This window comes from Rattus norvegicus, chromosome 4 (genome assembly GCF_021556685.1).
Source record: "Rattus norvegicus strain SHRSP/BbbUtx chromosome 4, alternate assembly SHRSP_T2T, whole genome shotgun sequence".
Taxonomy (NCBI): domain Eukaryota; kingdom Metazoa; phylum Chordata; class Mammalia; order Rodentia; family Muridae; genus Rattus; species Rattus norvegicus.
In genome coordinates this window covers 117,898,780-117,925,546 of record NC_141537.1, presented here as the reverse complement: position 1 = coordinate 117,925,546, position 26,767 = coordinate 117,898,780, and the positions used below count along the sequence as shown (strand labels likewise).

The window sequence follows — 26,767 nt, the reverse complement described above, 5'->3', positions numbered from 1 at the left end:
CAGGTAAATGATATTTTATTGTAGTATTTTGTGAGCAGGAGAGATGGCTCAGAAGTCAAAGATTGTCTGCTCTTCCAGAGGACCCAGTTTCTAATCCCAGCACCCACACAACAGCTCACAACTGTCTCTAACTCCAGTTCCAGAGGATCCAATGATACATTCTTCTGGCCTCTGTGAACACCAGGCACATATGTGGTCCATACACACAAAATACCCATACACATAAAATAATAATAAAAATTTTTTTTTACAAAATCAGTACCAACAGACCACTCTTGTCAGCAGAGCAAGCCTCCCTCGTTACCCACATAAGTCACCAGTTCTGTGCCTCCCTCCTGGTACTCCTTCCCATTTCAACCTTACCAGGCTCAGCCTGAACCTCTGCCCCACTTTACCATGTGCCATAGCCCAGTTCTACCTGATAGTTGAACAATCAGTTTACAGACCTCCATCTATGCTCCAGGCCCCTTTTAAAGTCCAGCTTTTTCCCAGCCTACAAACATTCATGTGCCCATAAGTCCTCTTTTCCTTCCTTTCTTCCTTCCTTCCTTCCTTCCTTCCTTCCTTCCTTCCTTCAAGGCCGCCCCATTTTTCCAGAAGCCCAAAACACAAATCCCCCAGCTCCCACTCAGCGCTACAAGTGTCTTTGGGTCCCCTGGTTTACTTGTCCTCCTAGGGACAGAAACTCTGTCTGCCTTCTGCAAGACAGGCTCACCACGGTTCTCAGAGGATCAAGGGCTCCAAGAATATTTACCTTGCCATTGGGGTCCTTGGGCTGTAAGCCAAATGCTCGGATGATGTAAATCCGGACCAAGCATTCCTGGGGACCCTGAGCAGCCAGCTGATGGAATTGTCTCGGGGGCATAGGGATGGCTGGATCTTCTGGGAGGGGATAAATTTTGAAGAGACCCTAAAAGAAATGGGGATTCGATTTTTATTTCTGTCACCATGGTCAATAGCACAGTAACCAACAGGGCCATCACTCTCATTACTGAGCACCATCACCATGAAGACCATGTAGCCTCACAAACCATCCCACACCACCATCCAATTCTGCATCAGCCACAAGGTCACCCTCAAGGACAGCAACAGCAGTACCACGGTCACTGTTGCCACACCCCCTTTTCTGTTCAGCTATTGCTGAACCCTCACAGTCATAGGCCAAGCCAGAGACAGACCTTAAATTCTCCGATGACAGATGGATCTTCTGTGTCCTCCTGAGTCTTGCCCCGGTAGAGCTTGAAGGTATTACAAAAGTCGGACAGGCCTCCAAAGGCCTCCACATTCTCCAGCTGTGTGTCATAGACCTGTTATGGGGATGAGAAAAGGCTCAAGAGGGAGATAGTAGGGGGACAGAACCAGAAGAACGAGAGAGAAACGAGGCAGTGTAAGGGAAAGGGGGGAACAGAGGAGGAAATGGTGCATTTGACAGGCTCAAAAATTAACAGAGGGACAAAAGCAAACAGAAGGGTGGGGTTGGAGGGTGGAGGAGGGAAGAAAAGAGAGAAAGAAATGGAAAGAAAACCCCAAGGAAGGGAGAGAGGGAAGACATCTATTAGTCTATTAGGGTGTGAGGTTTCAGATTAATCAAAATTTCAAGTTATCTGACACTCACAAAAGTGAACGTTTTTAAGGGATTAAACCCTTAAAAGGCAGGGCAGGGGTGGTGCACGTCTTTAATCACACCACTCAGAAGGTAGAGGCAGGCATATATGTCCATGAGTTCCAGGACAGCCAGGGCTACACAGAGAAACCCTGTCCCGAACAAACAAACAAACAAACAAACAAAACAAAACAAACAAAACCCTACTATTTGGTCTCAGACTTCACTGCTTAATTGACTTCCAGTCTCCTATAATTAGCATGAGTTCTTAAGGCTAAAAATGACTGCTTTGGCTCTAAGTTCGAAGTCTAGTGTTGTATTGCTGCCTCCTGAATGCTCAACAAAGTTGAGTTTATTTCCTTCTCTGGTCAAATTTTGTGTTTTGCTTGTTTGTTAAGTGCAATCTGGGTGACAATAGTGTACACCTTTAATCCCACACTGGGGAGGCAGAGAGGCAGGGGAATCTTCGTGAGTTTGAGGCCAGCTTGATCTACATTGTGAATTTCCAGGCCAGCTAGGTCTCTACAAGGAAGGAAAGAAGGGGAGGGAGGAGCAGCAGTAGAAGAAAAACGTAATGAGCATCACATTATTGATAAGACAGATTGGGTCTAAGGTCGAGGTACACTTTAGATTCAGATAGTCATGTGACTTTCTAGTTTCATGTTTGCTTTCCTAAAATTCCTTCGTGGTGCACTCCCCCATCTCATCCCAATTCTCCTCCTCCTCCTCCTCTTCTTCCTCTTCCCCATCCCCCAGTACCATACATTCAAGTGTTGTTTCAGAATGATAACATTTGACTAAATGACTACGTGTTTCTCTGTTTACCTCAATACTGTTTGCTTAGAATCTACTCACATAATTTTCCATCTTGACCAAAGATCTGCCAACTCCATTTATTCTACAACAGGACAGTTACTGTGCCTGTGCCTCTCCCCTTTCTAACTTCTATCATTGCTACTCTCTACATCTTCAGTGAGAATGACGTATACATGGTCTTGTTAACCTTAACCTAGCATGTCTTCGGTTCCAGGGGACAATGTGGTCACAACCTCCTCCGCTGTGCTCTTCCCAAGTCCCAGTTGGTTGGCCCTGGGATCCATGTGTGGGAGGTGCTGAACCTCTTCACCAGTTGGCTCTTCCCAAGCACTTGACAGACAGCATGGCTGACCGAGAGATCCATCCCCTGTGGGTCACTGACAATCCTGTGTGCACGGTCTCGGGGTCTCTGGCCTTTTACAGTCACTGAAGTCACCTTGATGTGTTTTCTATTTTAAATGGCTTTGGTATTTTTGGGTGCGTGGGAACAATGGGTATGACTACCTAAAGAACTCCTTCTCATCTTTGATGTATAATAGTCCTAGTCTAGACTATGTCTGAAGCTGACCAATCTGGGTCAACTGTCCTCACTCACAATGGACCTTTTCAAACCATATATTCATTCACTGTTTCAGAATGGTGAAATCTGACTAAATGATTCAATGCTTCTCTGTCTAATTTCACTGTTTGGGTGTCATCCTCAAAGACTCTGATCATACCAGTGTCTGGTCTCCTGTCCCTGGCTAATATGTCTGTCACTTTCTCTGTATTCCTCAGGACTTTTTCTCCCTGTTTTCTTTTCCTCATATCTATGCCCAAATGTGTGCTCTGTGTGGTCATTCTGTCCTGCCTACATTTTCAAGATTATGCTTTCTTCTCTCCTGACAGAGTCCTTCCAGTTCATGGACCTTGTCCACTCTTGGCTTCCTTCCTTCATGCTTCACATTCTGAAATTTCCCTTCTAAAAAGTTCATAGCAAAATCTTTCTTTTCCTCTGCTCCCAGGGAAAGACAGGTCTGGTAGGCACATGTCCTCTTTTACTGGTTTGATTTCTACTTTCTCTTCTCTTTTTCCACTTTGTAGTTTTGGATTAATGCTATTCAATTACATTTACTAACCACTAAGTGAGTTGGCTTTCCCCGGCCTGGCTATTTCCTTCCTTCCCACTATGGAGGCGCATGGCCTCCTACAGACATGGCTCCTCTATGGCGCTCCACCTTCCCAGCTCCAGTGAATCAAATCAGGCTTAGGCTTCTGTAGTCAGCTTGACCTGCCTCCAAAGCTTCTGCAGCTCTGGAAACAAGGGCTACACTCTTTACTTCACGTTGCAAGCACTTTGTTCCCAAACTATTATGAAAACTTCCAAGTAATAGGAAAGTAAAGAGAGACAGCAGCAGACACCACCATCACACCACCCCTCTCCTCGTGCATCCACCTCCTGTCTGACACAGTTACCAACATTCTCCCATTTGATAGAACAGCTTCACCGGACTTTGTGAGCGCCCCAGTCCCCACCGGCTACCATCATCCTTCATGTCCTGTGGCCTCTGCCCAATCTCAATTGTCCTTGAGCAGCCCTTACTTATATTTTGGAGTCTGTGGCTTTTATTTGTTTCCAGCTTTCCTGAAAAATGGATTTTGTGGGTTTGAATGATTTCCAAGAGAAAAGGGGAGAAATGCTGACTTATGCAGCCGTGCTCATACTGGGAGTGCGAATGAAATACTTTGTAGATTTCCAACTGGATGGACTTTTTGTTTAAATTTATTAATTTCTCAATTTATTGCACTTTAATATGTCCTGACTGATTTCTGTCCTGGGTAACTTATTACCTAATTTGAGATCAGGCTCTGTAAATGTTCTCTGAGCATGAGGAAGAAAATGTATTCTTTATTTTTCATTACTTTTGCCTTCCCTCTTTTATCATTTTTGTCCCCGGTTCCAAGGCTGCAAACTTATCATTATGTTGAGCTGCAACCTAACTAGTGTAGCTTTAGAAAGCCTTAGCTTGGCTCTATTAGTCACTAGTATCTATTGTCTGTTGGCCAAAGGGGTAGCAGCATTCAGATTTCCTCTTCGACCTTAATGTCTGTCTTTTTGAGATGCTACTTTGTTTCCGTATTCCTAACTGGTCCCCCGAGCAGAGTTCTGGGAGTCTTTACTTGGGAAAGACATCTTCAATTAAAGAAAAAAAAAGCACTGTTTTGTTCTTTGCTTTTTACTTTAAATTCTACCAGATTCCTCTTTATTTACACTTACCTGATTATGTCTACCAAAATGCTGCTTCCTGAAATGCTTAGGTTTTTTTTTTTCCATTCTGTTCTTTTTTATAAAGAGTCTTTTAAGGAGAGTACAGTGAATTTTGACTTTTAATGTAGATAGAAGTCCTTATCTCTCAGCATGAGAGTTTGATCCATTCTTGTTCATTAGGAAAGCTAGTACGGTCTCCCCTTTTCCTGTGTTCTTTCTGGTTTCTGACTTTAACACATTTCTGCTGTGCACTACAATTCCTTTATGTTGCTACTTAGGCTCTGAGCTTTCACCCCCTCGCTTGTGATTGCAGGGTACTGGTGGGTGCTCGGGGACAGGGTGGTGTCTGTTGCTGTCGCCCTCCACCTCTGTGTCCTCCTCACTCCTGCATACTATAAGCCGGTGCTGTTGGTAGTGGCGATTTTCCTCCATTTGCTGATATTAAAGGACCAGCATTCCTTCCAGGTCTAGTTTTCCCCCAGAAATAGTTTGGATGCCTTTGTTCTGGGCGAGCCTCCGCTCACTTGGCAGCTGTTGGAGACCTCCTTGGAGAGGTCAAGCCGGAGGCCAAGTGCCAGCTCTGTATCCGGCATCCTCCTGAGGAACGAGAGGCTGGGGCCTCTGGCCACCCTGGCAGATACCCTCACCCTTGCCTCTTCTGTCACATTTCTTGGCATGGCCTCAGTACCACATGCCAGACCTTAGTGGCCAAACCTTCTTCCTGGTGTGCAAATAGTTCTGTCCGTCTGCCCAGCCTCATACACCCAACCACAGAGCCAGAAGTGCTTGCTGCCTGAGGTGCTGCTGGACTCCTGCAGCTTCCAGGAAGGCCAGCCAGGACATCGAGTACAGCACACCAGGCAGACTCCACTGGACCGGAGGCTCATGGCCACTTTGTAAAACTACCCCAAGAGTCCCCACCCAGGGGACTCCAAAGGCAGAGGGCCCAGCCCACCCCACCCCAACTAGCTGAATCTTTTCCCAGTCCCGCCTCTTGACAACACCCCCATCTCCTAGCCTGTGCCCTGTGCTTGAAGAAGCTCTGGGGTACAAACTCACTCTCAATCAGAGTCCAGAGAGATGCTATAAATCATACAATTGTACTCAAATCTCAGATAAAAAAGAAATAATTCAGGTAAGTGTGTCCCATACCATATTTAAGCCATAGTCAACATTAAAAAAAATCATATATTGTATCTGACACTGGATGTAACTGGCCACCCTACAGTGGAGGCCACATAACACCTTGGGGAACAATTTTTGAGTCATCTTTAACTACCTTTCTAAAAACTAATCTACCTTGAAAAGATATAATTATATTTGTAGAGCTTTCTCAAAATACCAGAAATTGGAGGACACGTCTCTGTTTTTATCCACAGATACAAAGTTTAGCTTCTTAATTATTGTGGGGGTCAAAGCTTGGAGGTCAGAGGTATATTCTCAATTGGACTTTACATTTGATGTCACTACAGAGTCTCTACCGCAGAATAGTTTTCCAAAGCCCCACAAAGCAAGAGAAGGGTACCACAAACCCCTCGGCACCACCATGGTCACAAACATCCCATGATTCTCCATTTCAGAGATTCTTCACTCTGAAAATCTGTGGAAGGAAGCCCTTACTTGCCTTTTTGTGTGGGGAAAGAAAGTTGAAGCGGCATTTTAAACCAAAAACTAAACATTACTTCACCTATAAGTGCTCCAACATTTTCTCCCTTTTCAGTCTTTTTAGATTTATTTATATGTAGTGTGCACGCACGCGTGTGTGTGTGTGTGTGTGTGTGTGTGTGTGTGTGTGTGGTGTGTGGTGTGTGTGTGTGCGTGTGTATGTGTGGTGTGTGTGTGGTGAGTGTGTGTGTGTGTGGTATGTGTGTGTGTGTGTATGTGGTGAGTGTGTGTGTGTGTGTGTGTGTGTGTGTGTGTGTGGTGAGTGCACTCGTGCCACAGGACACACATGGACTTCTTTCTATGCTGTGGGCCCAGGGTCAGCCTTGGTGGTAAGCTCTCTGACCCATGAGCCATCTCATGACGTATTCTATTTCCCTCTCACCCCTTGCTACCAAGGTCCCCACAAATGCTGGCCAGCCCCCTACAGAGCTCCTGCCACAGCCATTGCTATAGCATTGTCAGGCTCAGGCTCACGGAAACATCTCTGTCTCTCCCACTATAGCCCCTGACGCTCATCCTGAACCTGACAGCTGCTAGTGCTGGGGGTGCATTCTGGAGAGAGGTCTTACCTTCAGGGTGTCAAAATCCTTCTCCAGGTAGGAACCACACTTTTCCCTCTCCCCGATAGAAGCAAAGAATTTGCTCCACCAGTCAATGAACTCCTCCTCCTGAGCAAAGAGAAAGACAGAGAGGGTTTAGGAGATCATCTGCCAACCAAAGCCTACTGAGTAGGATTTTCCCTCTTAAGGCTTCAGGCTGACCTGGATCCTAAGACTTGCCTGCAAGTAATTATGATTAGGAGGTGAGTTCCAGGACAGCCAGGGCTGTTACAAAAAGAAACCCTGTCTTAAAAAAAAAAAAAAGCAAACAAACAGGGCTGGAGAGATGACTCAGTGGTTAAGAGCACTGACTGCTCGTCCAGAGGTCCCGAGTTCAATTCCCAGCAACCACAGGGTGGCTCACAACCATCTGTAATGGGATCCCAAGCCCTCTACTGGTGTGTCTGAAGACAGCTACAGGGTATGCAGATAAATAAATAAATCTTTAAAAAAAAAAAAAAACAAACAAACAGCAGGGGGCATGGAAAACAGGAAGCCAAAAACCTTTGCTTCTCTGGGGCAAAGGCCATGCGGACATTTTTTAATGATGCTGAGCAGTTAAGGCTCAGGCCTGGCTCCACGTCTCCTCCTGCTTCCACTCAGGCACTCAGGCCTCTCCTGTCTTTCTGTGAAGCAGGCAAAAGCACAGTGGCATCCCAGGGATAACTGGCTGAGGCCCAGGATCTGCAGAGTTCTCTGCAGGGAAGATGTCAAGAATACATTGCCTAGATAAGGTAGATCCAGGGCAGCTCAAGAGCCAGTCCACCACTCCGCTTGCTGCAATGGGAACCAGAACATAGGCTTCTCAAGGTGGAATCCACCTCGAAGGCTGGCAAGCATTTGCTACATGACTTCATTCACGAGACTCTGTTAAGTGTGGGGAGCTAGGCTGGCAGGCAGGAAGCTGGGACAACTCACTCTGCCCTTTCTGTCCTTCATCAGTCATATTCCCCGGGGAGGGGCCTGCTGCCTGCCCTACAAACCTCCATCCACACCTTACAGCTCAGCTCTTGCTTCAGGCCCTCCCCGGCTGTGTCCTAGGATGGGCCTCTCAGAGAATCAGCAAGGGCCGCAAGGGTCTGCCCCAGAAACCTGCCTCTCCTGACTGAAACCCAGCCAGTCTAGTGAGCTAAGAGAAAGATGTACATGGAGAACATTCTGGAACCATGATGGAAGGTTGAGTAGCACATTTCCCAGAAGTTGCATTCATCTATGTGGTGAACTGAGCCTGTCGTTAAACATGAAAATGCTTGGTTCTCCTCTAAGCCAAACCCCTTGAGTTCCCTCCTTTGAATGGGCCAGGCCAAGGGCCCAAGAAGGCAGTGAAGATCCCAGGGCACCCAGAGGTCTGTCCTGGAAGTGCGGTCCTAGTGACCCCAGTGCTACCCTAGACAGCAGAGGATGAGTGTCAGCATGGGGCTGTCACTTACCAGGAGGATCTTCTGCAGCCACGAAAGAGAAAACAGGGTCAGACGGACAAAAGTGCAAGGAGGCAGAACTTCAGGACTTACAACGCACCAGAAGACAAAGGCACAGAGCGATAGGAAGAATGCTGTAGTGTGCACACGTGCACACCCGAGTGCACATGCACAACGCATGCACATGGGTGCACTCAGACTCTCACTGAACACACACAATGACCAGCACATAGGAGACAATGTTTATACGGTCACATCTGACGGAGACAGACGTGCTGAACCATCCATGTACTCCTCAGAAACCACAGAGAACATTCAGGAACACAGAGACAAGCACCCCGATTTAGGTACGAGAGGTTGGAATGGAACCCTGTACCTAAAGCTCATTTTCTTTCCCACCTATTCCAGGTTCATAAAATTTTGACTTAAGTCAGGCAGGACAGGCAGCCAAACAGTACCTTTTGTACAAAGCAAAGACAGAAACACAAGAATTATAGAAAAGAGAGTATGTGTTTCTCTATCTTTAAACATGCACACGCACACACACAGTAGGGGTGGAGAAGCTAGGAGACAGAGGGTAATAATACCAACAGTAGTGACACCCAAATAGACAGGCTTTGTGAAAACTGAAGACAGGAAGTATACCTGCATTTCTGGCAATTCTTGCAGCACTTAGGAGGGAAAAGGCCAAAAGCAGAGCTCAATAAAAACTCAGAAATAAACTCATGGTGGTCACCTCTCTGACCATCCAATAAAGCTTGAAGTTAATAAGAAACGATAAAATGAAAATCCCAGGCTGTTAGACATTTAAAGACACGTTCTTACAACCCCACCGAGTCAGAGAAAGCCAAGACTAAATCCAAGACACCCAGGTTGCAGACAGACCCTTATGCATGGGAAACTTGGGCTGAAATGCTCTCACTTCTGTACAAAAAGGATGAAAATAAATAACCTGATAATTTATGAAATGGGGAAAAGCAGGAAAATTTAAGTAAAACATAAAAAATTGAAAGTACAGCTATGAGGGATGAGCTATCAGACAGGGGGATGTCACCATTGATAATTAACCCTTCACAAAGGAGATGTGCATTCACCAAACTAATGTCAAGGAGTAGATACAGGCTGGCAACTGGAAAGGTGAAATAAAAAGACATTATGGGGAAGAATGAAATGGGCCTAAATCCATGACAAAATCCTGAAAAATCCAGAAAGAAAAAGGAGATTTTTCTAGAAAAATATGAATGCCAGCATCAATGCAAAAATAATAGGAAACAGGAAAAGTTTGGTGGCTCCGAAAGTGAGTGCAGTTTCAAAAAATACCTTCCAAGGAAGCTATCAAGCCAGGAGGGCTGTCTTTTGGAAGAAAATTCTACCAGTCTTTAAAGAATAAATTATTCTTTGCTGCACAGCACAGAAGAAAGAGAGGGGAAATTTTCCCATTCATTTTAGGAAACAAGGCCTGACAGAGAAGTACAGAGGCGGGAAGGAGAGGAGGGAGGAATGAATAACTCTCATTCCTGAGCCCACATACAAAGACTCCCAGTGAGCAGGCTGCCCCAGCAGGCCTGGTGAGTTCCCTCTGGGTCATTCTAGAACACAAGAATGTCTCACTGGAGATGGCTAACGGTCCTGAGTCAGGGAAGCTGGTGTAATTCCAGCCTTCTAGAGACTGAAGCAGAAGCATTCCCACCGCTGTGATGACAACCTGGGCTACATGAGAGCCTGGCTCAGGGGAAAACAGAACTGAGGGGGTGGAGTGATGGTTCAAAGGTGAAGAGCCCTTGCTGCTCTTGAAGATGACCCTGGTTGGGTTCCCATCACCCACACATTAGCTTACAACCATTTATAATACTATTTCCCGGGTATCTACCGTCCTCTTCTGGCCTCCTCAGGCACTGCAAACATGTGGTGCACATGCAGACATCCAGGCAAACACTCATATACATAAAAAATAAATAAATCCTTCTAAAATAATATGTAATAAAACATGAATTATATGACCTTGTTTTAGTGTAAAGACCAAACACAAAATATTCAAAGTTATTGCTTCTGAATGAACAGACTATACGTATTTTTGTTTATTTCTTATGTGCTTTTGTGAAACACACAAAGAATTTTGACTTTTGTTGTTGTTGTTGTGTAGAAATATTCCTTGCATAACTTTTTGAAAATTGTTTTTGAGAGCTTTTTAGATGTTTTTTAGTGTGTGATTGTGTGTGTGTGTGTGTGTGTGTGTGTGTGTATGTGTGTGTGTGTGTGTGTGTGTGTGTGTGTGTGTGTGTGTGTGAGAGAGAGAGAGAGAGAGAGAGAGAGAGAGAGAGAGAGAGATGCGGGAGAGGGGTGTGTGCAATAGGTTTCAAGGCAACGTTGCCGAGTTGGTTCTCTCCTTCCACCTCTACCTACGTAGGTTACAGTTCCCCAGAATGGTGCATCAAGTGCTTTACCACTGAGCCATCTCACCGACCCTCCACTGTTTTCAACTGATATAAAGAATAGTAGTGGGCTGGAGAGATGGCTCAGAGGTTAAGAGCACTGACTACTCTTCCAGAGGTCCTGAGTTCAAATCCCAGCAACCACAAGGTGGCTCACCGCCATCTGTAATGGGATCTGATGCCCTCTTCTGGTGTATCTGAAGAGAGCTATGGTGTACTCACATACATAAAATAAATACATCTTTAAAAAAAAAAAAGAAGGGGGTTGGGGATTTAGCTCAGTGGTAGAGCGCTTGCCTAGGAAGCGCAAGGCCCTGGGTTCGGTCCCCAGCTCCAGAAAAAACAAAAAAAAAAACAAAAACAAAAACAAAAAAAAAAACAAAAAAAAAAAAGAAGGCTGGAGAGATGGCTCAGCGGTTAAGAGCACCCGACTACTCTTCCAGAGGTCCTGAGTTCAATTCCCAGCAACCACATGGTGGCTCACAACCATCGGTAATGGGATCTGATGTCCTCTTCTGGTGTGTCTGAAGACAGCTACAGTGTGCTTATATATAATAAATGAATAAATCTTTAAAAAAAAAAAAAGAATAGTAGCGTGCTTCCAAAGACACTATGGAGACTGGGAAGAGAACACTGGGCAGGATGGGATGAAGTGTGCACAAATCATATATCTGATAAGAAACTGCATCTAGAGTTTGTAGAGAACTCGCACAGCTCAATGATTTTTTTAATACAAAAGTGGGCAAAGAGGGCTGGAGAGATGGTTCAGCAGTTAAAATTTTCAGACAACAACCAGGCTGGTGTTACATGCCTTTAATCCCAGCACTCGGAAGCTGAATTGGAGGCCAGCCTGGTCTACAGAGTGAGTTTCAGGAAAGCCAGGGCTACACAGAGAAACTCTGTCTCAGGAAAACACTACTCTTGCAGAGAACTCAGGTCCAGACCCCAACCCGTGCATGGTCCCTCAGAACCACCTGTAACTCCAGCTCCAGGGAATGAATTCGGTGCCTTCCTCTGATCTCCAAAGACTGTTACATATAATATAGATGCTGCACACGAGTTCACACAGAGATACATAAATAAAACAATAAAATAAATCTTTAGAAGTGGGCAATGGTCTTAAGGTCACATTCCTCCAGGGAAAACACACAGCAGCCAATCAGAAATAAAAACATGGCCACTGTCCACTCTGTCATCAGGGAAATGCAAACCACAATGAGAAACAGATAACACACTGGGGTGGCGGTCCCCAGAGACATGGGTGCCGCGGGGGATGGGAGAAGCTGGCAAGAATGTAAAACATGGCAGACACTGTGGAACGCCCTGGCCATCCTGAGGAGTGGCAAGCAGTGCATTCCATGGGACGACATTCTGCTCCTGGGACACATCCTGGAGACATGGAGAGGACACGAAAACGTGGACTTGAAAGCTCAGCGCAGACTTTTTCATAATGGCCGCTGGGTGGGCATGACCCAAAAGCCTGTCTCCTGAAGAATGTTAGCTGCACGACATATGGCAACAAAAAAAAAAATGAAAGACTGATGCATGCTGCAGCCTGGACTAAACCCTGAAAACGCGCTAAGCGAAAGAAGCTAATCACCAAAGCCCACACGGTGCAGGATCTCATCTGTGTGAAACGAAACCCAAAAGTAGAGCAGTGACTGCCAGAGCTGGAGACGGTTGGAGGCCTCAAGGAGCTGGTGTCTTTCCTGCAGTGAGCAAAGTATTCTAAAATTGACTGTGGGAATGACTGTACAGTGCTTTTAGTACACAGGGGGAAGGAGATGAGGACTCACCAAGCTGTACACTTTACGTAAGGGCTTGTGTTGACACAGGCATCTCAACAAAACTGTTAGAAAAAGGACAACTGACCAACCACAAGCTTAGAAGCTCACACTAAAGACAAAAGTAAAAATCACAAGGACTTGTTCTAAGCAAGGAAGAACTGGGCGGCGTGAGACCTGACAGCTGGCTTGGTGGCTGTAGGTGCTGTCCTGGACCTCACTATAACTCCCTAAGTTCAATTCCCAGAACCGTTTGAAAAGCCAATAGAGTGGTGGGTGTCTGCAAACCCAGCCGTCCAATAGAGAGGTGGGAAACAAGAGACAGGAGAATGACTCCTTGGACTGGCTAGCCAGCCTAGAGCTCACAATGAGGCAGAAACAAGAGAGATTCTGATTCAGCAAGGTGAAGAGCAGGAAATGACTCCAAAGGTTGTCCTTTGACCTCCACATATATGCTTCAGTACTCATGTGTCATGCTACACACGTGCACACACATTTTAAGAATTAAAATGGACATTGTTAATGAACAAGGAGTTGTCTAAAGCTTGCTGCATGGTCAGCTTTTTCTTAAGAACAACTTTTTGCTCATTTTGCTTTGTTGTGTTTGAGACAGGACCACTCCATGTAGCCCTGACTGTCCTGGACCTCACTATATAGACCAGGATAGCCTTGAACTCACAGAGATCTGCCTGCCTCTGCCTCTCCAGAGCTAGGATTAAAGGGATATGCTACCGGGCTCAGCAAGACCATCTTTTGTTGCTGTTACTGTTGTTGTTTTGAGACAGAATCCCATGTCTAGTAGGCTGACCGTAAACTTGCTATGGACCAGAAGTTAACCTGGAACCCCAGAGGTCCTCTGAGAATGCCCACATCAGTTATCCAACCCCCTTCTCTTCCATGGGTGCTCCTCTGGTCCTACATCTTTAAATAAAGTGGACACTAATGGGTCACACGGGCCTAAATGACTCCTCCAACATCCAGCTGCCTGGCATTCAGCTGCCAGTGAACCTCTAATAAGCCTCTTTAGTGCTCTGTCATGTCCAGTTATCAGTAGGCCACTGGCTCCTCCTGTAAATGAGCCAAGTCCCTCCTTCCAGGTGCTCACAAAGCCTTAGACTTCTCTCTCCATGCCCACAGGCACCCCTCAGCATCTCTCAGACCCACCTCTAGGGCATATTTAGAATCTGCCGTTCCCCACCCCCATCCCATTGCTGCTACTCTGGTCCAGCCTTGTCCCCTCATACTGGCGTCTACTGCCCTCCCATCTCTCCTCTCACTGCCCTGTCTCTAAATCCACTCTGACCACCACAGCCCCATAATCTGTGAATGGATCCTGACACTCTCAGTGCAAAGCCTTCGGATGTCTTATCATAGAAGCTAAGAAAGATAAAGCCTTTCCAAGAAGCTGACAGGACTCAGAGCCTACAGCTCTCTCACTCCCGTCTTCTGCCCTCTTGCCAGCTCATCCTCTTTGAGCCATACTAGTCTTCTTTGTCCTAGGTTGTTCTAGCACTCTCTTGTCTTTCTCTGGAAGAACCTCTATCAACCTGAGAGGAGGAATCAGCAATGTCTACCACCTCCTCAGAAGACCTCAACTACAAACCAAAGTCTGTTTCCATAGGAATTCGCCCTGCGGAGCCAGCAAGATTACGGGGATTACTCACAGAGCAAGAGTGGGAGGTTAATCCATATCCAGAAGCATGGGTGACCTCAAAGCAGCCACACTACAAAGTCTTCACCCAGTGTGGATGATGGCTTCCTCGTGGCCACATAGCCCTTTCAACTAAACTTCATCAACGTATATACTCTAGCACCTCTCAAGACCCCCACAAATTGTGTAATTAGGGTTCCGAGGATTGTGTTCTACAATGTGGATGCATGACCACTTCCTTCCCCTTCAAGCCTCCAATGTATTCTCTTCTGTCCTCTCTGTTTCAAACTACAGCTTCCTCCCTGCAATTTCTACCCCACTCAAACCTCTTTGTCTACACAGCAGTAATCCCCATCAGACATTAGCAAGACCTCACTTAGGTCTTTATTGCTGGATGTCTTCTCCTTGAGGACAGAGTCCCATAACCTGTGATCACATGATCAATCTCAATTCTTAAATCAGGCCCTGGTCATAACTTGTATCTCGGCAAATATTTGACCGGTATATGAATTCTCAGACATCGATGGGAGCAAGTGACAATCTTTGGTTTCAAGTACCCAAGAACAGATAATGTGGTATCAAATTAATTTAAGGGTCTGGGGATGTGGCTCCATTGATACAGTGCTTGCCTGGTTCTGTATGAAGGTTTAGGTTTGCCCCCCCAGCACTGAACAAACCAGGTATGGTGCTGCACACCTGTAATCCCAGCAGTTGGGAGGCCAAGGAAGGAGGATCAGGAGCTCAAGATTATCCTCAGTTCCATAGTGAGTTTGAAGCTAGCCTGGGATCTATGAGACCTATCTCAAAAACAACAGTAAAAATAGGTTTAAGGAAGCATTTTGTCTGGCCAGCTCTTCCCCATCAAATAAGAAGATGGGCATGCAGAGTGGGGTGGGGCACAGAAGCAAGAACCAGAGAGGTGTGGTGGTTTCAGACAAGCCATCCTAACTCCCGGATTCCTCCTCCACGAACTACAGGACTGGGAATATATAGCTAGACAGATGTCCCTAGAGGGACTGTACCGGGGCACTGGACAGGGAGCTGCATGGACAGAATAAAAGAGTCTTTGACACTTCTTGTAGACCTCAGAGTGGCATGGGACATTAAAGTGTCATACATTCCACACCTAAACCTGCAGGTTAAGAGAAGAGGGAGAATCAGTGGGAGGGAAAAGAAAGAGAGAGTGGGGGGGGGGGAGAGAGAGAGAGGGAGAGGGAGAGAGAGACCTGATCAGACTATGGGGCGCTAAGAATAGATGTCAGCAAACACAATCTGATCCATGTGTCCCAAAGTCAGAGTCCAGAGACGCCAGGGTGGACTTGCACTGGGAACCAGGCCGCCCTCCCTGGAGAAATAACAACATTAAGGAAGTTCAAACCAGAATTTAGCCACCACCCCCCACTCTAGGGTGTGGAGAGGAATAGTAAGCCCAAAGTGACTAAGTTTAAACCTAAAATGCCTAAGATTACCAGGGATTTTCTGCCATTAGGAAAAAATGAGATCTCAAAGGGGGATTAAGTTGACTTACAGAAAATAAAGTGATATTTTTAACACACGTTCATGGCCATGGCTTGAAAATATCATTCCTGCCATTACCCCAGCCTGGCTTCTGATGGAGTTATCCTAAGCCCACTTCTCCCTTCACCGGCAAAGGAAGTTCCACGATAAGTTAGCACATCCTTGAGCCGAGCCTTGCAGGTCTCAGCCAGATGTCCTCACCCACACTCCCAGGAGCTGAGTCTCCAAACACCCCTCCCTTAAAGAGAGGGAACTTGACCCGGGCCCTCCAGCCAAGTGTGTCTTTGACCTCATTTGGTAGTAGCCAAGTGCACCAACCTAGGACCAGAGCAAAGAGGAGCAGAAATGCAAAGACTGGCTCTAAAGCATCATCTGAAGCTCGAGGCAGAAGTCTGGCCATGGCCTCAGGGTTTTCCCAGGCCCAAAGCTCAAGGCCATTCATCTTTCCACCAGCCAGAAAAGTCGGTCTGATCCAGGCACAGACTGAAGTCTCTTGCATCTCAAGTATTAGTCAACCTTCAGTTGTGGAGCAAACACAGTCAGTCTAACAGGCACCCTAATCCTCCGAGACCTGAGTCAGCACGGCGAAGTCCAAACACGCACACCCCATCATCACCCCAGGGCAGTGCCTGACACCTCTCATGACCATAGAGAGAAAAACTGGCTGCAAAAATCCGAACTCTTCTTGGATGGTCAGGAAGTGGGAACTGGGACAGAACCCGGATACTAGGGATGGCACCCAGAGTCTTGCACATGCTAAGTGCCCTAGTACTGAACCACACCCCCTCACACACCTTTACCTTACTCTGATTTTGAGACAGGCTCTCACTAAGTTGCCCAGGCTACTCTAGAATTCTCGATGCGGATACCTCAAGCTCCCAAGTGGCTGGACTGACAGGCTTGTGCCTATGGCCGCAGCTCATGGACAGAGCTTCTCTCCCCCAGGAAATCCACTTGGATCAAAGAGAAAAGCTACTGGCCCAGCTCACTCACCTCCGAGGCTATAAAGTAAATCTGAAGGTCACTATGTAGAAGCACATAACCTCTTCTCAGTGAAGCAAAGGGCTGCCGTTTATGAGCTTAAGTGAACATCCCAGAGTCCACAGAGAGCTATTCCTCTCTTAGAGAAATGGTTTCCAGTCAACCGGACAACAGGGAAGTGTGAGGCTCTGTGTTGATGTCTGAGAAATACTATGAGCCTGGTGTTGGTTACCATGGTAACTGTTACTGTTGCCAGGGCCAACGCCCTCGGCGTTGATACCCAATTTTGCTAACTCGGGTTATCTATGACATCTTCATAGCTCAAATGATGACAGGGTGTCAATTAATTTCCTGAGGTTTAAAGAATACAAAACAAAAAAGAAAACAAAGAAAAATGTGCTCCTGACCCAGAAGCACAAACACACATGTAACATACGTGTCCTCCTTAGGCTGACAGCCTAGATATGACTTCAAATCTACCTCACCCCGTGCACACTAAACCACTCAATACCCCCCAAACCACAGACAGATGCTACCAATGACTCAGAAGAATTCTACACACTCACGGCAAATATCAAGTAAAAGGCTGGGTTTCTAGCCTCTTCCTGACACTTCCTGGATAGTAGCCTTCTTGTCTGTAGAAAGGTTGCAACACCATACACCCTGCCTTTAAGCTGAATCAGTGGAGGGTGGGAAAAGGAAAGCCTTTAGCTCAAGAGCTGAATTGCTTTTCGAGGCCCAGGAAATATGCACGCATGTGCTTCAGCAGAGACAGGACCTGGCCACCTGTCAGTCTCTGATAGACATGGCCCCACATGAGCGTCCTGAGGAACCCAGGATTTCTGACCATATCCCTAGGAGATTACAGGGTACTGGACTTGCTAAGCACATAAGTATGGCTCAGCAGGGAGCCCGGGCTCACTATGCACCCACATACACACTCTTTAGCTTGTTTTTATTTTGAGACATGGGCCCCACATGGGTCAGGGGCCTTCATGGAACTCAGGCTGCTGGCCACACGAGTGAGGGGCTGGAGGGAATCGAGGCTGCCGGCCACACCAGTGAGAAAGCTGAGGGTACCTGGCTGCCGGCCACGTGGGTGAGTGATCAGGGAGAAGTTGGGTTTCTGGCCACATGCGTGAAGAGTCTGAGGAAACCGAGGTTTCTGGACACATGGGCGAGGGGGCTGAGGGAACTGGGCTGTTAGCCATTTCCAGACTCAGAAGAGTAAATTGGGCATTTGGCCTACAACTTGGCTCCCTGAGGGTATCATGCAGAACGCCTGAGAGAATGGAATCTATTCAGTGGGCTGCGAGAAAGAAGATTCCAGATGAGTCTTCAATCCTATGAAGAAAGCAGTGTAACATCTCTAATTTGGAATCTGTGATGGTTCCAGAAGGGCCTGGGGGACGTGGGAGCTTACCTAACCTTCGTTCTGCTTATGGGTACAGTTTTGCTTAACAAGAGTTCCAGCAATCTACTTAAGAGAAAAACTATTTTTTGAAGGCCTTCCCGGGACTGCAGAAGCATCCGTCAAACTACAGACACTAATATTAGCCATCTTAAATTCAATTTAAAAGGGATTTGGGGGGAGCTTGCTCTGTGCCAAAGTCAACCCACTTTCTAGTTACCGTGTGCGTTTTCATACGCAAAATCACGTTAACTTTTCAAATCTTTGTCGAACTTGTTACTCGTTCTGATTTCCTCAGCTCCTGTAGAGCTGTGCCAGAGACAAGAGGTGAGGGATGAGGCTTCACCAAGAGCTCCCAAAGGAACCTTGTGTTCAGAACAAAGGGCTGCATAATTTCCAAGTGCCCAGGCTAGGGACTAGGCTATTTACATGACGAAGGATAAGAAGGCATTATGCTAAATACTGGTGCACATTTTCTGGCCAGTTGGTTGTCAGGGAAAGACGCGGACATCCCCTTATGAGGGAGAAGAACCGTTTTCTATTGAGGGCATGTAGGTCCTTCATGCCAGGGGAAATACCCCTTTGGGGAAGAGGGTGTTAGCACAGTAAGAGCCGGCTGGAAGGAGCTAGGGCTGCCTCCTCCCTGATGGGGGCCTGGAGTCTGCCAGACGTTTCACCCCAGGCTGTCCCCCCTGCAGTGTGCATCGAGGGAGGAGGGGTGCACCCCCGAGGAGACCACAGGAATGCCAAGCAGGGGAAAGGCGCCCCGAGCCAAGGGCTCCGGCAACCAGGATCCAATATCGGTGGGTGACTCCAGCCCCCGTAACAGGAGAGACCGTAAAGTATGTGCTGGGCTTCCCAACCCGCACACACAGCAAATAACCAATTACTCCAAATAGCTAACAGATTGCGGCTCCGACTTCCCTCCCCTCACCCCCACCCCACCCATGCCTTCACTTGTCATTTGATGGGCGATTTGTATTTGCTCAGAGAAAATGAGAGAATGAGTCACAAGGAAGACCCAAATGACACCAAGAACAGGCATCAAACACCTAAACAGAACTCATGGGATTAAGGAGAGCAGGCTGCATCTGGACCATGGACAAAGGAGATATGGTTAATGGCAGGAGACTTTCAAATGTCTGTAGTGGCCTGCAACTCCAATACCATGAGTACATGTCCTTAGGAAATCTACATCTATCTTCCTAAGCTGATAGCTATAGGAATAAGGTAAATACCATGAAGGTGGGGGCTGGAGACATGGCCAACCTGTAAAGGACTTGTCTTGCGAGCATGAAGATCTGAGTCCAGTCCCTAGAACCCATGTAAGAAGCTGGGCATGGTAGGGTGTCGGTAGTCCTTGTGCTGGTGGAGACAGAATGATCTCAGGGGCTCGCTGGCTGGCCAGACAAGGTTCAGTGAGAGACTCTGGCTCATAAAAGAAGAGGGATGGAGAAAATGTCTGGACCTATGTGCTCCGTATGACGTGTGTGTGTGTGTGCGTGCGCGCGCACACACACACACACACACACACACACACACACACACACACTAAACATGGTTAAAGTTGGCTCTCAATGTCAGAGGCATGGCCTTGTAGCTTGCAGCTCGGAGACAAACTGTGGAAATGCTCCTTGCTTGTGAGCGACGCCCCGTAACTGATTGCTTTGGTCAGAAAACTTCTACTTCAAAGTCGTGGGATAAATTGCTGTCGAGACTCATGAAGCACAATAAGGGATTCTCTCCACACTTGGAATAAATGCAGGATGTCCCTGGAGAAAGTGACCTTGATCAAAACGAGTGCTAGGTCAGGACAAGGACAGGCAAACATCACCTCAATAGGAAAGAATGTCCTCTCTGGGAGGACTTGCTGCTAAGTGAGAAGAATGTGGGGATAGAGAATGAGAGAAGCAAGTGAGCTATCCTGAAAGAGTTGGGAACGAAGGCAGCCTTGAATACTGATCGTGTTTATACACGCATCATCAGGCAAGCGAGGCTCCAAGCAATAAAGCTGTCCCCACTTTTGAAGACAGATGTGCCTGTCATTCTTGGACAGCTACCATTAAATTTCTGGCCTATGCCTACGCACAGGTTGTCTTTCTACTTCCTGACCCTACAGGGAGGCCATGAGCTAGACCAATGTCCAGAATCTGCTGATCCAAAAGCCATTGTTCTCTCTGCAAATGCAAGTGGCATTCATCATATAGATCATATAGAACACTACACACTTTAGAGTCTAGTCAACTAACACGGGGAGTTTCCCCGAGTAAGATCCCCGCCCAGATGGCCTAGTGCAGGTCAATCTGCTTCAGTGGGAACCTCTTCCCCTAAAGTGCATTACAAGGGCCTGTGGCTCTGATTTTGCTCGATACAGCTGGCAACATGGTGAACACGGTAGTCTTCAGTTCACAGAAAAGCCCATGGTAGGTGCTTAGAGTTCTGGGTTCCTCCTCATTTCTCCCAGGCTGTTAGACTCTCAACTGGCAAAGTAAAAGTCTAGCAACGCTAAACATCTCCATCTTTCTTGGATCTGAGACGGCTCTTTATAAAAGTCTGTGCATTCATAGGCAGAACTTGCCTTAGGTTCTCTCTTCCAGTGCTTGACAAGCAAGAATTCCCACCCCGCCAAGGCTAAGCAAACGGCAGGACCTTTTTGACCCTTGGGGGTCAAAAGAAGGAAACAATCTGAGAGAGAAAAAAAATGCAGAAGAAAACAAATGGCTTTGTTGGAAGATGGGAGAAGATTACCACAGACAGGAAGTCAGAGCAGGAGTCCTGAAGGAGATAATAGCCTGCTTGGGGGAAAACAGGACTATCAGACTTAAAACTGAAACAGATTTCAATTTCCAACTAAAGGACAGGGTAGACAACACCAACAGGCCTCTCTGAGACCTTGGTCCACTCTGGAGATGACGAGGACGTGAGGAAAATCTTCCACAGCGAACAAGAAAGGAAGAATCTGGAGACGTGAAGAGCCAAATGCATACTGGCTATGGGACCCCAAAAGCCACGGCTGAACATTTAGTTTTAAGTGAATCTGGGTTTGTAGTGTCTCCAGACTTCTGGTAAAAGTAAACACACATCGTCTCTGGAAGAATGTGACTTCCATCCAGGCCTCAAAGAATTCTCAGATAAAGTTCCAAAGAGCATGAGTTCACAATCGAAAAATAGTGAACACATGAGGAACAGACACCGCAAGCCAGCGCCAGTGGGGATCAACCCGCTGCAGAAGCAGACCCGTGAGAACAGAAGGCAGAAGTGTCAGAAACAACATGTGAACCAAAGGGCTCTCCAGGAAACAAAAGACAGACCGAGATTCAAAACTAAACAGGCTGAAGAAGAAATAACATCCAAAAATAAAAAATGTAAGCCTTGGATGACAAACTTAGCAAACTGGGTTAAATATCAGATCAGAAACGAAGAACACTGAGCAAACTTAGGACGCCTCGTCAGGAACCAGCCTAAGGATAATACCAAGAAACGAGCATCAGTGCTGGGAAGATGGCTCAGCGGTTAGAAACTCACACTGAGGGCTCCAGTTCAGTTTCCAGCACGCCATAACCCAGACCTCCCAAATCAGGGGGTCCGGTCCCTCTGGCCTTTTTAGGCACCTGCACTGTCATGAGCATAACACATACCAAAACATATATTTAAAAAAATACATTAAATCATTTTTTAAAGGAGTGAACCCTCTTCTTTTTTTTTTAGATTTATTTATTTTATTTATATGCTAGTACACTGTAGTTCTCTTCAGACACTTCAGAAGAGAGCATCCCATTACAGATGGTTGTGAGCCACCATGTGGTTGCTGGGAATTGAACTCAAGACCTCTGGAAGAACAGTGCTCTTAACTGCTGAGCCATCTCTCCAGCCCCAATAAATCATTTTTTAAGAACGAATTCCCAGGGCTGGGGAGATGCTCAGCAGTTAAGAACGCTTGCTGCTATGCCAGGGGAACCAAGTTTGGTTCCCAGCACACACATGAGATGCCTATAACTCCAGTGCCCACTCTTCTGGCCTATGTGGGCACTTGCATGCATGCAGACACACATGCACGCACATACATAAGTAATTTTAAATAACTTTTTAAAAAAGAAGAAATTAACAGAGTAAACCCCAGTTTCTGCCAGACCCCTGGATGATCACAAACTGAAGAAGCTTAGGCCCTTATCCATGATTATGCACAATTTGCATATAACCTACACACACCCCTGCATGCTGTCCATCACCTCTAGATTACTCGTGATACTCAGGGTGAGGCAAATGCCACATAAACCATTATTACACCACACTGAGTGGGGGAAACGCCTCTGTGTGTTTGCCATGGCACAGTCATTTTTTAAATATTTTCAACCTTTCTTATTTGTACCTGTGAACGCAGAAGCCACAGATAAAGTATTGGATGTAACATGCAAATTCATTTGGCACGGAGGATCGAAACGGCCCGTGGTGTGTCCCCTCAGAGCTGCAGAGGGAATGCTGGGAAGAATAGAAATAGCATTTGAAGAGATGACAACTGAGGACTACCCAAAACCAACGAAAATGGAAACATCTTCAGAGTTAGAATGACAGGGTCGCTGCTGATGCCAGTCATGGTGTTGACAGAAATAACGTCAGGGAAATGGAGTCTTCAAAACGGGGTGAAATAAAAGCATCTTCAGACAATTAGAAAGTGGAAAAGCCCAAAAATAAACTGGCTCCCACATAAGAATTGCAACAGATTCTACTTAAAGAAAAAGTAAAATAGGAGGGCAGAGGCTGCCACACGGAGGGACGGTAAATGTGAGCTTGGCTACGAGACAGCTGATTATGCAATAAAGAAAAAGCAAGCTAAAGTGCAATTTACAGGATGGAACCACAATGCCCCCACGAAGCAGTGAAACTACCGAGAGAGCAGTCGAAGTCCGGAGTCAGACTCTGGAAGAAGCTGTACTCGGGAGCCACATTTAGACCTTGCTATGTCAGAGATGCACACTACTATTAAGATAAAGTGGGTGTGGTACACACTTGTAATCCCTTTATTCAGGAGGCTGTGGCAGGAAGATCTCAAGTTAGGGCTAGCCTGGGTCACCTAGGGATAGCCTGTCCCAAAAAGTAAATAGAAAGAACTCTACACCAGTCACTAAAGGAATAAAAGCGACACATGACGTGACAAGGGCAAGTGAGAGGGGACGTGAAAGGAGGCTTCTTACATATTGAGAGAAAAAGAGAAGAGGGGGGGAGTGTGTGTGTGTGTGTGTCTGTCTGTCTGTCTGTCTGTGTGTCTATCTGTCTGTCCATCTGTCCATCCTGGAAATGTCACTCATTTGTAGAGTGCCTGTTTGACTTGGTCAAGGCCCTAAATTCAATCCTCAATACCATGGGAGAGAGGAATGAATGAATGTAGATGAATGGAGGAGGTGAGGGATAAAGCCAATTCAAAAACAGAGAATCCAAGAAGTTTGGTGATATAATTCTTTACTCCCAGCTTTTAGGAAGCAGAGGCACGTAACTGTGAGCTTGAAGCCAACCAGGTCAGCTAGGCCTATAGCCTTGTGAGTGTGAAAAGAAAAAGCACCAAGTGCTCTTGCGATCCAAGTTAAGTTCAGGTGGCTCACAACCCCTGTAACTACAGCTTCTGGAGATCAGACGCCCTCTGCTGGCCTTCATAGGCACCTGCAGGTGTGTGCACGTACATACATACACACACACACACACACACACACACACACACACACACACACACACACAGGTGGCAGAGGGGAGGAGGGGAAGGGGGAGAGGGGGAAGCAAAACTAAGTAATCCAAGTTTGAATATCACATTAACAAAGTGTTCTAAGTGGATCTGTGGCCTGTAAAACGCATTTGAAGAATACACATTCTTCAGGCTTCCACAAGACAGTTATAAAAATGGACCTTTTTCTGGGCTATAAAGGTCATTTCTAAGTATTATTACACACAGACTCCGGACCCTAGGAGAGCTAAGCCAAGCCAGCATCAACAAAAACAGCAGGAAGATAACTTAAAATATAATTTAGGGACTTCCAAAGTATTTTTAGACAACTCAGGTGTCAAAATGAAATAACAGAAATATGAAAATATTCAGAACAGAAAAATGGCAAAAATACAGCTTGCCAAGTCCTGTGGGAAGCATAACACAATAGTTAACAGAGTTTTATAGCCTTCAATGTTTACATAGAGGTTAAAAATATAATAAACACCCCCAAACGGGAGGAAGGAAATAATAATAACAGTAAACTAATCAGCTATGAAACAAGGAATCAAAACAGAAGCGCGGCTGGGAAATTAATTCTTTGAAAATGATGAAAACAATCTGACAAAGTCTGACTAGAATAATAAAATCCTGAAAATGAAGGAGACACGGGTAGATGGAGGAGGAAAAAAAACTAGAAAAATCACCCAAAAAATGCTATGCCAATATTTGGGGAGGGAATGGATACATTCCTATAAAATATAAATCACTAAAAATGACTCACCTAGAAGGAGAAAATCTCAGAGGTCCTATAAAGATTCTTAAAATTACAGCAGCAATTTAAAATATCCCAAGCAGAAGGCCGGGCCTAGACAGCTTTACAAGTGGGTTTGTCAAACACAGGCAAATGGTGATGCCAGGCTCACTCTGTCTTCTTAGAAGACAGTGAAAGCTCATTGTCACCCAGGCTTTATGCGGTGACTGCTACCTAGAGGCTAAGACCTGGAAGGCAATAAAAGGAGATGTTCCAAGCTGTTATCATTCCCCAAAACTGGTGCAAAAAGAAATCCTGGGCCAGAGAACATGCCTTAAGTCTCAGCACTCAGGAGGAAGAAACAGGCAGGTCTCTGTGAGTCCAGGATATGGAAGGGATACAGCCAAGAAAAAGAAAGGACTAAGAAAAAGAAAGGACGACAGACAGACAGACAGAGCTAAATCTCTGCAAATGGAATTTGGCAAGGGAGGGAACACAAATGTCTTGACCATGTTGGTTTGTTTCGGAACTGAGAGAAAAGGAAAGCAAGTGAAAGTGAGTGAATCACATTAACAGACCGAAGGAGAAAAGTCACACAACCATGAAAAAATCACATGGCCAGTTCATGGGATACTCGAAAAGCCTTCGGTGAAACAGCATCCCTAATAACACGCACATCTCTCACCTCGTAAGTTGCATACTCCTTGATGAGCCAAAAATATTTGTTTCTTAAAAAAAAAAATAAGAACAGAAATAATAGTTTCAAAAATGAATCGCATAACACATCCAACTATAGGCCTAGCCAGTACAATAAGGCAAGGAAGAAAACAATAAAGATTAAAAAAGGCAGAACGGATCAATCACAAGTTATGTAACTGCCTAAGTGAGACTTGAATCAGTAGGATGAATAGAGTCCTAGGAAAGGTTTTGGAAACCAGACCAGCATAAGCGAGTACTGATTGTCACACACAAGTCACAGCTAACTGGAGATGCACCTCTAAAGAACAAGGAACAGAGCCAGCCAAGATGGTCATTGGCGGATGAACTGGTAATTCGAATGTGGTTCATCTGCACAGTAGCGTTTTATTCAGCTAGCTATAAAAAAAAATCACGACACTTGCAGGAAAGAGGACAGATCAGAAACATACAATACCAAGTGAGCTCAGAGAAACAAGAACCGCATGTTCTCCCTCATATGCAGATCTAGCCCATAATGCATGGGAGCACACACTCGAGCACACACACACAGTGGGTTGGGCCTAGAGATTAAGAAGAAGTCGACCCTCATGTTGCAGTGACCGCTCAATGGCAAAGGCAGGGGGTTGGCTGTGGAGGACACACTGGGAGCTAGTGCAACTCCGGCATCGAAGCCTAGTCAAGACAGCGCAGGGTAACACGCAGAAACTCAGTATATGCAAGTCTAACTCAGATGATATGATAGAATGTCTCTTTCCAAATGTCCCCTTGACCCAGATAGACAAATGCCAGAACCAGGTGAAGACCTATAGCTGCTCTCCCACACCCTCGGCAGCACCCAGCAAGCAAGCTGCGTTTGTGACCACAGTCAGATGTGTCTGCGTCCAACCTCCTCGTGCCAGCTGCACTCATAACGTAATGACATAAACATGACAAGAACTATAACATTTGAATTTAATACTTTCAGCTTTCTTTAAGTACAAACAAAATGGCACAAAAACGGCAGTCAGATCTTAAATTTTCAAAGGACTTCACACTCAGATGTTGACACACCATTCCATTCTTCTCAAACATTAATAAATAAAAGGCTTCTTCACAGAGAGTGCGTGCTGGCTGTGGTTTTAAGTGAAAAGAGGGCATTTGGCACATCCAGATCCAAAGGGAGCTTGGCTTGTGTCACTAGACTGGGAGATGGGCATACGCAGTCGTGTCAGTGTTTGATGTGAGAAGCAGTAATGACCCAGTGTCTCCCACCTTCCCCACAGCCAGCTGACCACATGTTTGTGTTAGAGAGGAAGGTTTCAGCCCTAGTAAGCTATGGACCCTTGACAGACTGAGAGACCTGGGCTTACCCTAGGAACGTGGGACAGTGATGCTTTATATTGTCAGAAATAATGTAAAGGAAAGTATCATCTTGATAGACACCAAATGACACCAATAAGATTGAATCTATACCTACTATGCCTTTGTGTGTGGGGAGGGACAGGTCATACACACTT

General features: G+C 46.1%; 1 protein-coding gene across 25 annotated transcripts in view; it reads right to left on the bottom strand.

Moving 5' to 3' along the window:
- Dysf (dysferlin) overlaps window positions 1-26,767 on the bottom strand; it is a 199,579-nt gene that overhangs the window by 23,465 nt on the left and 149,347 nt on the right. For all 25 annotated transcript variants that reach the window (XM_087657484.1, XM_087657488.1, XM_087657495.1 and 22 more), the window contains 3 exon segments: window positions 6,902-7,000; window positions 1,179-1,307; window positions 755-910 (listed from right to left, as the gene is read on the bottom strand). In XM_087657484.1, coding sequence (XP_087513610.1) covers window positions 755-910; window positions 1,179-1,307; window positions 6,902-7,000 — 384 coding nt within the window.